Below are 16,578 nucleotides of genomic sequence, written 5' to 3'. Positions count from 1 at the left end.
TGGCGATAATAAATTTTTAGAAACATTATGTGAATTTCCCATGATAGTGCACATTTCTACTTATAATATAAACATATTATATACTACATATTTTATAATAAACCATTTAGTTCAATATAGAAAAACTATATTTTTAAGAAAACTATAGAATCATTAATAAAATTCATATTATTTTTTTGATGTTGTTAATTCTAATATTATCCCATTAAACAAATACTTAATTAAAGGCTATAATATTCATTTGATATTTTGTGCATACAATTTTAATCTTATCTCCCGTATAATAATATATATGACTACTGTATATCCATGTGATAGAATTAAATAAACATAATACATTAATCTAATATTAGTATTGTTGTTACTAATGATATATCACTGTTTACTACAATGAAATAATTAATGCACTCAAGAGGAATAATTTAAACCAATTAATAATTTTCATTGTTTCAGTGTTTTAAAATATAACATTTTAAAAAATATGTATTATCTCGTAAAAACATTATATTTAAAATATATATTTATAATTTTATGTATATATAATAATCTAATATAAATATTATTAGTTCAAAAAAAATAATTACTATCTATTTTTTCGATATATTTTATGTTAATATTTAATTATATGAATTTTTCACAATATAACAATATTTCAATATTAGTTATTGTAAAATATTTTATTATTTTATATGTATGTCATATAATAACAACGGTATTCTATCTATCATATTATTTATAATTATTAGAACAAAATATGATATTAACTATTTTAAATGTAATATATTTTATACATTTCATAATTCATATATCCTTAAAACTATGGAGTTTAAAATGTAATGGCGACTAATATAATAGTATACCTTTATAGTAAATAAATTAATGGGTAGAAAACTATTTCTATAATTTAAATTTAAAACTTTAGCATAAAATGAAACTATATATAATAAAAAATTAAGATAATATACATATATCTATATTTATTATTTTATTAATATGCATATTTTTATTGATTATTAAAAATGTTAGATGCATAAAATCCCTTTTGTAGATAACGTTGTATTGTCGACTCTCGATCGATATTTTGTGAATATCTATTACTACAGTTCGGTTGTTAAAACACAATTTAAATCAAAATAATAATGACACAAATAATAAGTTTTACTAAATAAATATTTTCACAAAATATAGAAATGCATTATATATTATGATGTCCACAATTCAATATAACTCTTGATTAACAAGTCTTATATAATAAGCAATTATGATATAGGATAATATGAATTCATATATATTCAATATCTATATTAATATATACAATATAAATATTTTACTTTACCCATATTATATCTCTATAAACACTCAATTATATATGTTATAACTCATGAAAAAAATGTTACACAACCTCTTTCACATTAATGACTATGCTCCTTTGGGTGGTGCATATTGGGGCATATTTTGATATTAAACATACAAGTATAGTATATATATTTAATCACCATTTATAGATAAATAAATGATCACATAAACAGATTAATAAAAATATAACCCTAACCCAAAGCATAGATTTCATAGAACAAAACTATAACTTATAATACAGAACCCTGACCCAAAATATGAGTTCTCCAAAATGCAACTCTAAACCTCAGCATAGCTTATAATTTTATTAATAAGTGCGTTTAAATTATTCCATTCAAATTCATTCTTCCATAACTCCATTTATCATTCGGTTCAGGTGTTACTGAGGAAGGAAATCATAATAAATTATTTCCTTCCAATTCCATTCCATCTCCCCCAGTTTCTTATATTATGCATTGTTAATATTTAAATCAACGTTTTCTTTTAGGATCAAATCGATACTTTGGAATAATCTTTCTATATCTATTTCAATATTCGACCGATTGACCCATAAACCATGAACACAAAATTAACAATAAAATACAAAAATGCATAGTATAGTTCAACACATTTACCATTAAGTTATATTAACACGAAATCCAATTCTTATAGTTTGTCAAAATATATTACTTTACTCGTTCCTTTTCATATTCATTTTTTCTTACATATTTAGACTTAATATAAATATTAAAAAGTCCAACTTATTCTATACATATTTTTAATAATTTTTTTACTATATATATATTTAAAACAAATCTTTAAACTAATAAATATTATCAAACTATAAAAAATTAAGTAAAATACAAAATCCTAATCCCAATATGGGTCCCACAACATAAAAACTATATAAAAATTATGCAAAAACTGTACAAACATATAAAATTATATTTAATTGGTTATATTATTTAATTATTCTTATAAACCACAAAATTATGGTCAAAATTACTTATTTCAAAATAGACAAATTCTTAAAATATATCAACCATTATTACTATTCATGGAATAATCACTGCTCTTCGAATCATATATTAATGGTCCATTCCTTCTTCATTTTTTTTAGTTTTTTCCTTAAATATAGTTTTTTAAATCGATTCCGAAATCCAGATAACGAATACTAATATAAAATGTTAAGAAACGTATGATTTGTTTATTAGTGTTTCCATATATATAATGAAAATATTTTTTTTATTTCTTATTATTACCTTATAATAAATTCCTATAAAAACTATTATTATACCAAAAATCAATAAAAGTATATAAAAATTGTTTTCTATCAAGAAAATTAATGATGAAAATCCATATATTGGCATATAAATCTTTGTTTTTATCGATGGCAAGGATGAACTATTGTTATTTTTCTTTTTTAAATTATCATAATCATTTGATAAAGTATATAAAACATATAATATTTTACGATATAAACCATTTTTAGTAATATTAGAATCACTGATAACTCCTTCATAGTTTTTAACAAACCCATTTGCAGCTTTCTCACATTGATCGCAATTTGGGACATGTCCAGCATTGGTAACATGCATATTACATAATGATGTTAATGCATCATATAATTTAGATATAATGCTCTTATCCATACTTAAAAAATAATTATTTCTATCTATAAGATCCTTATAATTTTTATAAGCAGTAACACCTTCTATACCCTTTTTATAGCTCTCGACACTGTTTATATATTTATTATAAAATTCATTTATATTGTCTTTTTCTCCACTTTTGATTTGGCTTAACGTATAACTTAACCATATCATAATGTATTCAACAATATTGATGTTACTTTTTGCAGCAGAATTCCCAATGAGTTCATCAAACAAAAATAAACATCCAGCATTAATTTTTCCGAGATTACTATCACAACTACCATTAGTACAATACTTATCGAAATTTTTTCCACTATTAAAATAATGGTTTCCTCCTGTGTCCAAATAATCGGAAATTGAGGTCCTTACAGTATAGAGCAATTGACACTAAGAAAAAATTTAAAAACATTATTATAAATGTGCATTATTGAAAATTTTATTAAAGTTTAATGATATTTATATATAATACAATATCAAAAAATGTAAAGGAAAACATTATTATTAAAAAATCCATATACCATATACCTATCCATTGTGATGAGATTTTATTTTTGATTTATAAATTGAGTAAAAGCATGATGTTTTATATACACTGCATCAAATATGTGACATAAATACTTTAACCCTATATATAACAACTGTCTGTAGTTAAATATATTAAAAGTTTTTCAGTAATTAATATAAAATAATAAAATAATATTATTACTAAAGAAATGCTGCATTCCTGGTTTATGATAATTAGCTAATTCACCTTAAATACAGGGTTATTTAATACATTTTTTATAATATATATATAAATTTATACATAAAATTATTATTCTTAATACCTTTCGGTATAATTCTATCACAAACTTATAGTGGCATTGTAATGAGTTTAAAATATATTTTCTTATATATATACCTTAATAAAGAAAATAAACAATATCATATCTTTTGTTTTAATAAATTGCACACAAAAACTAATATACTGACAAATTGGAACAGTTGAGAAATATATTATTGATATAATCCTTAAAAGCATATAAATATTATTTAATAAGATTGATTAAATTTTTATATATTTGTTTCTTATAAAATATAACATATTTTCTAAAAATTATAGTATTTTCAAATTAAGTTATGTTTTCTATGCAAATTATATAAATTTATATTATTTTTAATGAATATAGATAAATTAAAAAAAAATTTTAATGCATTAAATAATTTTTTTTATTCGTATATACTTCAACTTATATGTATACCTTATTGGGAAATTTATATTTTATTTTACGCATAATTTCCATTCTTTAAAACAATTAGCACTGAAATCTTATTTATAAGCTTAAATACGTCTTTGAAAGCATATCGTTTTTAAAATAATGCTGAGTAAATATATAACACATAAATAACTATTGATGGAATTTTAAAGTATAATAAAAAAATATTTGTAAATAGGTTGTTATGTTGCCCTTTAAGAGGAGAAAGATATATTTTCTCTTTTAATATATAAATTTATGTAAATATTCGCTAAATTTTATGGATTGTCCATTTTTATCTTATATATTCTACTACTATAGTTATCAGTGTATACGCATTCAAATAATTTGTTAAAAATCCTATATTTTATTAATTATATGGTAAAATAATGATAATATAAAACGCGTTAATATGGAATTTAACATGAATTGAGTCTTTAGCATTTTCTTTATTTATCCAGTTTTTTATAATATAAAACCACATATCCCAAATTGGACCTTTAACAAATGTATAAAAATGATACCTTTATAATGTATTATGTGTCTTTTTGATAAAATTAATATTTAATTGTATAAAGTTCCCGCAATAAAACAACATTTCAATATTAATTATTGGCATTTTATTAGATTATATGTATAGTCATTTAATAATAACACATTTTATCTATAACATTAAATTTTATTAATATACTTATGCTTTTTCAAATAACTACTTATAATATATTCCCAATTTATATATACCTCAAAACTATAAAGCTTAAAAATTAATAATAATTAATCGAATGTTATACCTTTATGATAAATAAATTAACGTATATAATGCAACTTCTATTAATACAAATGTAAAATACAAAAGAATAGTAGCTACAATTAAAACTTAAAAAATGTTAGAACCATAATAATATTTATAAACAACGTTATATTGTCGATATATATCAACCTATACTTTATCACTATCTATTATATGTCCATAATGTCCTTAATTAACAATAAAAATAACAATATACTCATATAATGCACACCAATATTCAAAATAATAACTTTTACTAAATAAAATCTTTCATCAAACAAGCAAATCCATTGCATATTATAATGTGGATAATTCAATATAACCCCTGATTAACAAGTTTTATATAATAGACAATTTCATATGCCATAATATCACTTCATATATAACCAATATTTATATATCTAATATATTATTTTAATCATTTTAAATCTATATATTTATCAAAAAAATACTATCACCTATTTCATATTAATCACACTACCCCTTGTTTCCTTCTATATTTACACATCATCTCCAGATTAAACATACACAATCATGAATATATTTAATTATAAAAAATGTAATTACAATATCCCAGAACCATAAACATAACCTTGATCCATAATACATGAACACCTCGACATCAAGAATATTATAATTAAAAAACAAATTAATTACATTAAATATATTCTTGACTTTACAACTTTATGTTTCATTATTTTATTTCATATTTTATTTCATGTTTTATTTCATATTTTACTTCATATTTTATTTGTATTTTTTCTAATTTAATATATACTTTGTTTTATCATTAAAAGGAAAATTATAATTGTATTAATTTATATAAAACATAGGTGTCAATATTACTACCAATAAATCATTTTTATAAAACTAACAATTTTTCTCCAAAAATTTTATTTAGTAAAATTTGCATTAAAAGTGATACAAAATCACAAATGTGTAATTATCATAATATAAATTTTATCATACTATTATTATGAAGTAAAAATATTGTTATTGTAGTAGTATTAGTAATATATAGAATTAACTGCATTTCTCATATTAAATTAATTATTTAATATAATATTTATATTACTATAATCTTTTATTTATTAATCCAAGTATATGTGTATTTCGATATGTAATGAACTGTTTTATAAATTTTAAATTGAGTTTGATCAATCATAAAAATATAAAATATGTGTATTCATAATGCTATATTTAAAAATATCAATTATATAATTAAAGTTATTTTTGATATTCATTATTTATGAAAGCTTCTGTTATTGATGCCGTTTTGTGGTTGAATTATTTAAATAAAAAATATATTAAACTTATAAATTTGACAAAAGAACACATTTACCGTTTAAATAATAGTTTTTATATTTTATTGGAGAAAATGATTAGCTTCAATTTTAATTACACGTCTCCATATTTCCGAGTTGTTAATTTTTAATTAAAAAAAATACTGATATATATTTTAATAGTTTGCAAAGTTCCCAAATGAATAAGTTTTATATTCAAATTGTTTTTTTTCTTTTAATCATCCCCATATATGTGAATAATAAAACCCTTGCAACTGAGCTTGTTCCAAAAAAAGATACAAAACGTTATCCTACGTAAGAAAATACAACAATATATATAATATATGTTACATATTTCATTATGAAAATATTAAATGTATGTCTTTGCAACAATGTTATAATATAAATACAATAACTTTATTTTTGTACACATTAAAAATATGTTCATTTTTATCAATGACAGTTCAGAAAAAATATATAAAAAAAACAAACACCTACTATGTACCAATCGCAATGAATCTAGAAAAGCGTGCAAATTTATGAATGACGCTTTAAAACATTTAGAACATCATGCTACAAGTAAAGATGGTTATAAAAAGTGTTGTGGAAATCCTTCTGAGTATATGGTTTTTTATAAAAAAAAACATAAAAAGCATACAAAAATTCAAAAAGTTAAATATATAATTGATGATCCGAATAAGGTATCAATCAACGAACAACATCAAAAGTTATAAACTAAATTGAAATTAAAAAATTATTATAATTTATATACATATATTTCTCTTTGCTTCCATTAGTATAATGAAATAATAAACGAGGTGTGGGATCCAAATAGTGGCAATTATTTTTATCCAGGCTCGGTTAAAAGTATACTAAACATAAATAATTACCAAAATTAACATATTATTGTTACTGTTTATTCTTTCCCATATCTTCAAAATCATGATATTTTAATTATATCTATGCAATTTTATAATATTTTTTTTAGAAAAAATTGTCCTTATGTACACTCCAAATTTATTAATGATACAACAACGTTGGAAAAAATGGCCATGGTCTCGTGAGAAATATTTTTATGCTATAGCTGCAAAATATAAAGTAAGCAAAGCTTTCTTCTTCTATTTCGTTATAAATCATATTTTTCGTATTATTCAAATACACTTTTATTAATTTTGTAGATATCACAAAACAAAACTATGATTGTCATGGCTTCAGCAAATATAATTGATCACAACCGTAAAAATAAAAAATATTTTGAAAATAAAATAGTAGAAAGTGCAAATTTATTCCAAGCTGAAATTGATTCTGAAGATGATATTAGAAATGGAGAATTAAAAAAAATGTTTGTTAACTTAAGTGGATACATTGTTGAAAAAAGAAAGAACCATATTTATATCATCTATGTCGACTCTGTAAACAGTATACAGATTTTAATAATATAATAATTTATTTAAATAATTGTACATATTTATAATTTGAAACAAATTTTAACATTTTATATAATCATCCATTTATCTTTTTTTTCTTAGAATGAACATGGTTCCATTTAACAAAAATCTATTATTGGAAAAGCTTTAGATTGTTTGTCACTTCATAAATAAACATATATTTTTCAGTACCGTATATTAGAGAATTTATGTTAATAAAACAATTTATTTTCATGAATGGTATTTATTTAAATTACCATCATAACATATTTTTTTGTTTTATGATTGTTTTGTTCTTGTCTGTTATTTGTTTATGTCTTTTAATATTATAATGTATCTATATGTATTAATTTTTTGAATAATACAAATAAAACTGTTATAACTTATGAAGATCTTTCATTTAATACTTATCACCCTTTTTTGTTTATAAACATAGACATCATATATATGCTAAAATTTGGGGGGGATATCCCATATATTTAAACGAGTTTTTATTTATGTATACTATCATGACATTTATTTTTATTTGTAAGTGATATTTGATCTTAATACCATTATTGTAATGAAATTAATAAGATGGTCAGAATGATTCAATACAAATGTTACATTATATGTAATAATTTTATATTGTTATTTAAAGCATATAATATCAATGTATTTTATGCAAATATATATACACATTATAATAAACTAACTAAAACATTGTTTGCTTTAAAAAACTATTTCATATTCATTCATATAAAAAATAAATATAACATAAATATAACATAAATATAAACAATATAACATAACAGTTTATTTATTTTCCTACCATTGTAACACCACATTGGGAAATTATACTATTAAATAAAACATAAATGGAGAATAAAAATAAGCAATTTCGTTAAATAAAAATATTCATAAAATGAACGTATTATGATATATATAATTCAATATAATCATGAGCCTTGATCCCTGAACCCTGAACCCTGAACCCTGAATCCTTAAAATCATAATGTTTTGTGTGCGCTATTCTTCTCACCTTGCAATGAGTTCATTTAAATAATTATATAAATTTACTTTTTATTTTTAAGTATTAATTTTTTATAAATTCCGTGGGCATTCTTTTCCTTCCATTTCAAATCTACATATATAACCTATTTTTACACTTTTTAAAATATTTTACTTATCAAATCCAAAATGAATAAAGGATATATTAAGATTGCTTTGGCACTTTTAAGTCTCGCAGGATATACGCAAAATGTAGCATTTGCAAGCGAACATGATGCAGATGTTACTATTAAGGCCAACCCCGCACGCAAAAAACTATTGTATGAAAATATCGAAAAACATATACATATTCGTCGAACCCCTCCATAATCATTAAATATTCTAAATCACATTTATAAATTCATTTCTTTCTTTTTTTTACCCATTAAAATAATCTCACTTTCACCAATAATATTTCGAATCCAAGATTTGAGGAATTCCCAGAATTGGTATGTGAAGACATTGATGAAGCTTTAGTAGCAATGAAGCATGCAATAGATGATTCAGAACTTTTAATAAAGCTTTCTGAGACTGTTACAGACGATTACTCGGCCTATTCTACAGAAGATGGAGACAAAACTATATATTCTAAGAAAATTGGAAATATGGATATTGGAAGATTTCATCTTACGATACCATCTGCCTCTAACGTATCAAATACCAAACAATATTTAACATATAAAAATAACTTCAAATTAAATAATCATTATTATACATATCCATATTTTTTTTTTCATTAGTACTCTAAAGTATTAAAGAAACTCTGGGATTTCAATAATAACAAAAAACCCTATAAAAAGTTTATTAATGGTACATAAAAAATAATCAATCAATTTAATATCTGCTTCTCACTATTTACGCATCTTTCAATTTTACTATTCTTTACCATTTTTATTAACATTTTCTTATATTCATAATATTTCATTTATATCTTCAAAATAATCATTTTTTTAGGAAATCTTGCTCGTGTATACTCCAAATATTTAATTCTGCTTGAAAAATTTAACACAGATCTTAATTATACACCTCTCACAAAAAATTATGCTTTAGCCGCAAAAGTTAAAGTAAGGGAATTTTTTTCCATTATTCATATTATTATATATATTATACATTAATTTACACAATACATATATGTTTTGTATTCATTAATTTTGTAGAAATCAAATGACACAACTGTAATTATTTGTCCTTCAAGAGCTCTAAATTATCTTGGTCAAATCGATGATGAAACTGATATGAAAGAAATGTTAGAAAATACACAATCAATCGAAACTGACATAGATCCTGAGGAAGCATTAACCAAATTGGGTACTAACATAGCCGGATTTGTAGTTAAAAAAGGGGACGATAACGTTCAAGTTACTTATATCAACGCTGTAAGCAATCTCAAAAAATAATCATTTTTTCTCATTTTAACATTTATCGAAAATCTACTTTATAATTCATATATTTTATGATATTCACACACAAAATATTGACATATTTTATTTATCAAATTTTTTCGTAGATTTATGACAGTAGTAATTCTACCGACTTTACCAACGATAAAAAAGAGAGAGGACTTGCATATACAAATATCCTAAACTTAGCACAACGCATTTGATCTAGTAAACAACAATATAACTCTTTCAACACTTTAATATTGTAATCGATATTTTAATCAAATTAATTTATCTTTATATGTAGTCCCTATTTAAATTACCATCGTAAATTTTTGACCAATTTAAAAATTATTGTTTAGTATGTAATTTCTTCTTCCGTTTGAATTAAAATATATTCAATGTATTCAATTTTGTGATGAAATCAATGCTATAATTCAATTACATTTTCTCTATGATTGCCCTTTATATTAGTTCGATCATTTTTTTTACGTTAAAAAATTATGTTTCGTACTTTATTATTGTCATAAAACTTGTTAGTAATTAATTCTATATCAATATACTTATCATATAGCTTTATCCACTCAAATATAAAATACTGTATGTATGAATATAACTTAAATATGTATCCATATTTTTTTTATCCATTTTTAATTATAATGTAAACAATCTATTAAAACCCATTTTATTATAATTTTATACCTTCACATATAAGGTATGTTACAATTTCAGGAAGGTGCCATATATTAAATTCAAATAACTCTCCCATCAAATAAATCAAATGTCTTTATATTGTGGTATGTATACATCAATCGAACCATATAATCCGATTAACTCTTCTTATATAATAATAAATTATGATACAGTTAATAAGACCTCTTAAATATATTTACCACGAATTTAACAATCAAATATAAAAATTCCATAGTTCAACATATTTAACATTAAGTTATATTAACACAAATCCAATTCTTATAATTTATCAAAATATATTTCTTTATTGCTCCTTTTCATCCCTATTTTTTCTTACATATTTAGACTTAATTTAAATCTTAAAAACTCCAACTTATCCTATACATATTTTTAATAACTTATTTTCTATATATATTTAAAACAATTCCTTAAACTAATAAATATTATAAAATCATTCAAAATTAAATACAATACAATACTTAACCCTGACCCACAACATAAAAACTATATAAAAATTATGCAAAAATTATTTATTTCCCAATAGACAACTTCTTAACATATATTAATCATTATTAATCATTATTAATCTTCGAATCATATATTAATGATTCATTCTCTTCTTTATATTTTTTAGCTTTTCTCTTAAATGTTGTTTTTGAGCTCTTTTCCGTAATACAAATAACGAACACTAATATAAAATGTTAAGAAGTGTACGATTTTTTTGTTAACGTTTGCATATATTTAATGAAAATAATTTTTAAATTTCTTATTATTTACCTTATAAAAAATTCCCAAAAAGATTGTTATTGCACTGAATATTGATAAAGCTAGAATTAATTTCTTTACTATCGACAAGCTTGATGATGTAACATCAGAACTTTGTACGTCATGTTGTGTTGTTTTCATCGGTGGAAGCAATGGAATACCCACACACTTAGCATTATTATATTTCTTTTTAAAATTTTCATAATCAGTTGATAAAGTAGACCATATTTGACTATATGAATTGTTTCCAGTAACACTCGAACTTTCATTAAGTTTTTTAAATTTGTCAACAATTTCATTTGCATATTCCAAATATTTCGTGCATTCTAGATTGTCATCATATTCAGTAGGAATTTTACATAATAATTTAAATGCATCATAAAATTTAGATATATCTTTAATATCAATTTTCAACAAATCCATATTTTTAACTATGGCATCCTTAAAATTATTATATTCCGTTTTTTCTTTTAATGTACTATTACAATCTTTACTATGACGTTTACAGTTAGTATAATTCTCATTCTTTTCTATATTAGCATAAAAATCACTTAGGTTGGTTTCACTTTTCTTTAGGTTTAACATATAATTTAACCATATCATAATGTATATAATAAACGCTTTAAACTGTTCACTACTTAATTCATCATACCTATAAGCAATATTTTTATTGAACAACCATAAGCATGCAGCATTTATTTTATCGAGCTCAGTAATGCATGTGTTGTATTCTGAAGCCCCCTTAGGGCAGTAATTCCTAATATCTGCTATATCATGAATATTACTTTTTTCAGAATTGTTTAATTCATCGGGATAATGTTCAATTACTATAGAAAACTTATTACACTAAGAGAGCATTTATAAAAGTATAATAAAAATATATGTTAATGAAACTCTTATAAAATAAAATTTAATGAAATTTATAGATTATATAATATCGACAAATACAAAGAAAAGCAAATTTTATTAAAAATGCAGATACCAATTCAGGATCCATTGTGATTTTATTTTGTTTATAATATGTAAATTATGTAACATAATATTGTTTTATATATTTTACGCTTAATAAATGACAAAATAATTGAAGTCTAATATAAAATCGTTTGTATTTAAATAAATTCCTATCATTTTTAATATTAATTTAAATGTAATTTGGAACAATATAATAGTTCTATGGAACTTAAATTCCCATAAATTAAGGTTATTTTCTGCATTATAGGTTATATGTATATAAATTTGTGCATAAATTGTTATTCCTAATACCTTTCATTATAATTCTATAATAAAATAAAAATAAGATTATAATGAATTAAACATATATCATCTTATACACATGCTTTAATATATAAAATAAACAACATCATATCTTTTGTTTTAATAAATGGTGTCTCAAAATGAATATACTGAAAAAATCGAAACAATTAAGAAATCCATTATTACTATAATGTTTAAAAGTATATAAATAGTCATTTTTTAAAATATATTAAATATTTACATTATTGTTTCTTATAATATATAATATAGTTTTTTCTAAAATTATAGTATCTTCAAATTAAGTTACATGCTCCATTTTCTATGAAAATTACATAAATTCATATTATTTTTATTTAATATAGATTAATTCATAATCTATTTTAATGCGTTAAATAACTTTATTTTTATTCCTACATATCCCAATTTAGAAGTATTATCTGTTGACTAATTTTATAATATATTTTCCCATCTTTTCCATTCTTTAAAACAACAATTAGCACTGAACCCGTATTTATAAGCTTAAATAAGTCTTTGAATGTACATTATTTTTAAAATAATACATAGTAAATGTTAAACATTTATTATGCCTTTCTATTAATATTAAATATATATAACACAAATAAGTATTGATGTAAATTTTAAAGTATAATAGAAAACTATGTGTATTAGATTCTTATATTGCCCTTTAAGAGGAGAGAGATAAGATATATTTGCTCTTTTAATATATATATTTAGATAAATATTTGTTAAATCTTTTCATAACTCATTTTTATTTTATGTATTCTACTGCTATATTTATCGATGTATATACATTCAGATAATTTATTAAAAATTCTATATTTTATTAATTTTACAATAAAACAATGCTATTTAAGATTAAAAAATGATGATTCACTAAATAACGATAATATAATATGTGTTAATATGGAACAATAGAAAGGCATTTAACGTTAATTAGTCTTTAACCTTTTCTCCATTGCCCATATTTTTAAAATATAAAACTACAAATCCCAAATTGGATCTTTAACAAAATATATAACATTGATACGTTTATAATGTATTATTCTGTGTCTTTTCGATAAAATTCATATATAATTATATGAAGATTTTACAATATAACAATATTTCAATATTAGTTATTGGTAGAGTATTTTATTAGATGTATAGTCATATAATAATAACGCTATTCCATCTATCAAATTATAACATTATATTTTATTAATATTATTATATTTTTCAAATAACTACTTATAGTATATTTCCTATTTATTTATACCTCAAAACTATAATGTTTAAAATTAATAGTAATTAATCTATTACTATACCTTATGATAAATAAATTAACGTATATAATGCAACTTCTATTAATACAAAAGAATGGTAGCTACAATTAAAACTTCAAAAAATGTTAAGAGCATAATAATATTTTATAGACAATGTTATATTGTTGAACCTCGATCAATATACCATACGTCTATATTTTATGATTATCTGTTATATATTAGTAGTGTGTTTAATTAACATGAAGGTATATTATAATGTAGACAATTGTTCCAAATGAATAGAATTATACTCTGATATATAAAATTATTATACTGTTCGGTTATTAAAATATAATTTAAATTCAAATAAATATGATACAAATAATAAGTTTTAACAAATAAAAAACATGTTGTATTATACATAATTTGATATAACCATAGATTAAACAAATTTATATAATAGACAAATATGATATAGCATAATATGAATTCACATATAATCAATATCTATATTAATATATACAATATAGACATTTTTTTTAATTATATTAAATCAGAATGAACACTTATTATACTTTATGAAAAAATGTAATGGGACCCTTTTCATATTAATGGAAGTACCCTTTGCGGTTGCATATTTGGACTTCTCATTATTAAACATACAGAATGAAACATATATTAAATTAATGTACAAATTATGAAAAAATAAATGCAATATAATACTTAACCCTAAACATGGGTTCCACAACATAAAAACTATATAACAATTATGCAAAATTATTTACAAATAAACAGCTTCTTAGCATATATCAATCATTATTATTATTCCTGAAATAGTCATTACTCTTCGAATCATATATCAATTAACCATTTTCTTCTTAATGATTTTAGCTTTCTTCTTAAACGTTTTTTAACTTTTTTCCGAAATCCAAATAACGAATACTAATATAAAATGTTAAGAAGTAAATGATTTTTTTGTTAATGTTTACATATATATAATATTTTTTTTTAATTTCTTATTATTTACCTTATAAGAAATTCCCAAAAAAATTGATAATGCAACAAATATAATTGCAATTTTAATTAGTGTATTTTTTGTTACTGAGCTTCGTGGACAAGCTACAAGTGATGGAACATAACCACACTTATCACTATTATATTTCTCTTTAAATTTATCATAATCATTTGATAAACTATACCATAGTTGTGAATAAGAACTTCCTTTAGTAATATCCAAAGTATTTTTAACTTTTTCACATTTTTCAAAAAATTCTCCAGCATTTTCTAAACATGGCATGCATGGTTTATTGTTTTCATAATGTTCTCTATACATTTTACATAATAATTTAAATGGATCATAAAAATTAGATATATCTTTAATATTCATATTCATCGATTTTATTTTATTTTCTATAACAGCATTATTAATCTTATCACCATCAGTTATATGCTCTTTATATTTACTATTTGTTTTTATATGGTTATTATAAAAATCGTATAATTTTGTGGTTCCATTTTGTGTTTTTTGATTTAGTTTATAACTTAGCCATAAAATAGCATATTCAGCAAGTTTATCGCTCTCTAATTTTTCATGATTATCAATACGCTCAAACAATTTTAGTAATGCTAAAAAACCAGAACAAACTCTTTTTTCATCAGTATCACAGTTACTATCAGGGCAATAATAATCAAAATGACTAATAGAATTATATCCTTTCGAGTTCTTCGGATCATCAACATAATTATCAATCGCACTAATTATATCACACTACGAATATATTTTACGAATTAAACAAAAAATGTATTAATATAAATGTTACCAAAATTAAAATTAATATAATTTATAGGAATGCAACATACGAATAATATAAGAAAAAATATATATACCACTCTATAAGACATAATGAAATTCTGTTATAATTTGGAGATTATGCGGGGTGATGTTGTTTATATATATTGAATAGAATATATGGTATATTTACTCAAGATATTTACATATCAATTATCTTTCGTTGAACATATTATTATTTTTAACTTCATGTAAAATAATAATATATTAATATTACTAAAATATTATACTCATTTTATGGCACTTAGCTAAATAACCTTAAATAGAAGGTTGCTTATACACTTTTGCCATATATATGATGCATTTTATACAAAAAAACTATTCTTACTAACATTTGGTATAACTATATTATAAAAATGGATATACTTTTATAATGAATCTAAAAAATGTATACTTATGCACATGCTTTAATACAGAACATAAACAACGTCCTAAAACATAGATACTGCACACATATAAAAAATTAAGAAAGCTATTATTAGAATCCTTAAAGTATATAAATAGTAATTTTTTAAAATATATTAAATATTTACATGATTTTTTCTTATAATATATAATATGGTTTTTTCTAAAATAATAGCATTCTCAAATTTAGTTACATGCACCGTTTTCTATGCATATT

General features: G+C 21.5%; 5 protein-coding genes across 5 annotated transcripts; 2 read left to right on the top strand and 3 right to left on the bottom strand.

Annotated features, from left to right (window-relative positions):
• Positions 1 to 2,416: 2,416 nt before the first annotated feature.
• Positions 2,417 to 3,523, bottom strand: PY17X_1473401 (PIR protein; the record flags this gene model as incomplete). The annotated part of the gene is made up of 3 exons (XM_034637712.1): positions 2,417 to 2,509; positions 2,598 to 3,377; positions 3,509 to 3,523. 3 exons carry the CDS (start codon positions 3,521 to 3,523, stop codon positions 2,417 to 2,419), a joined length of 888 nt encoding a protein of 295 aa, XP_034493643.1.
• A 2,974-nt stretch (positions 3,524 to 6,497) lies between these two features.
• Positions 6,498 to 7,848, top strand: PY17X_1473301 (fam-a protein; the record flags this gene model as incomplete). The annotated part of the gene is made up of 6 exons (XM_034637710.1): positions 6,498 to 6,613; positions 6,762 to 6,999; positions 7,096 to 7,165; positions 7,287 to 7,396; positions 7,477 to 7,710; positions 7,828 to 7,848. The coding sequence occupies 6 exons, from the start codon at positions 6,498 to 6,500 to the stop codon at positions 7,846 to 7,848; spliced, it is 789 nt and encodes a 262-aa protein (XP_034493642.1).
• A 1,056-nt stretch (positions 7,849 to 8,904) lies between these two features.
• PY17X_1473201 (fam-a protein) lies at positions 8,905 to 10,357 on the top strand (the record flags this gene model as incomplete). The annotated part of the gene is made up of 6 exons (XM_034637709.1): positions 8,905 to 9,035; positions 9,182 to 9,404; positions 9,495 to 9,564; positions 9,709 to 9,818; positions 9,912 to 10,130; positions 10,262 to 10,357. 6 exons carry the CDS (start codon positions 8,905 to 8,907, stop codon positions 10,355 to 10,357), a joined length of 849 nt encoding a protein of 282 aa, XP_034493641.1.
• Positions 10,358 to 11,427: 1,070 nt separating this feature from the next.
• On the bottom strand, positions 11,428 to 12,588 carry PY17X_1473101 (PIR protein; the record flags this gene model as incomplete). The annotated part of the gene is made up of 3 exons (XM_022957833.1): positions 11,428 to 11,514; positions 11,604 to 12,437; positions 12,574 to 12,588. The coding sequence occupies 3 exons, from the start codon at positions 12,586 to 12,588 to the stop codon at positions 11,428 to 11,430; spliced, it is 936 nt and encodes a 311-aa protein (XP_022810819.1).
• Positions 12,589 to 14,959: 2,371 nt separating this feature from the next.
• PY17X_1473001 (PIR protein) lies at positions 14,960 to 16,009 on the bottom strand (the record flags this gene model as incomplete). Its single annotated transcript, XM_022957889.2, has 3 exons — positions 14,960 to 15,049; positions 15,135 to 15,875; positions 15,995 to 16,009. 3 exons carry the CDS (start codon positions 16,007 to 16,009, stop codon positions 14,960 to 14,962), a joined length of 846 nt encoding a protein of 281 aa, XP_022810699.2.
• Between the last annotated feature and the right edge of the window lie 569 nt (positions 16,010 to 16,578).

The sequence above is a fragment of the Plasmodium yoelii genome (genome assembly GCF_900002385.2).
Source record: "Plasmodium yoelii strain 17X genome assembly, chromosome: 14".
NCBI lineage: Eukaryota > Apicomplexa > Aconoidasida > Haemosporida > Plasmodiidae > Plasmodium > Plasmodium yoelii.
Note: the sequence above shows the minus strand (reverse complement) of the source record. Positions and strands in the feature narration are given on the sequence as shown.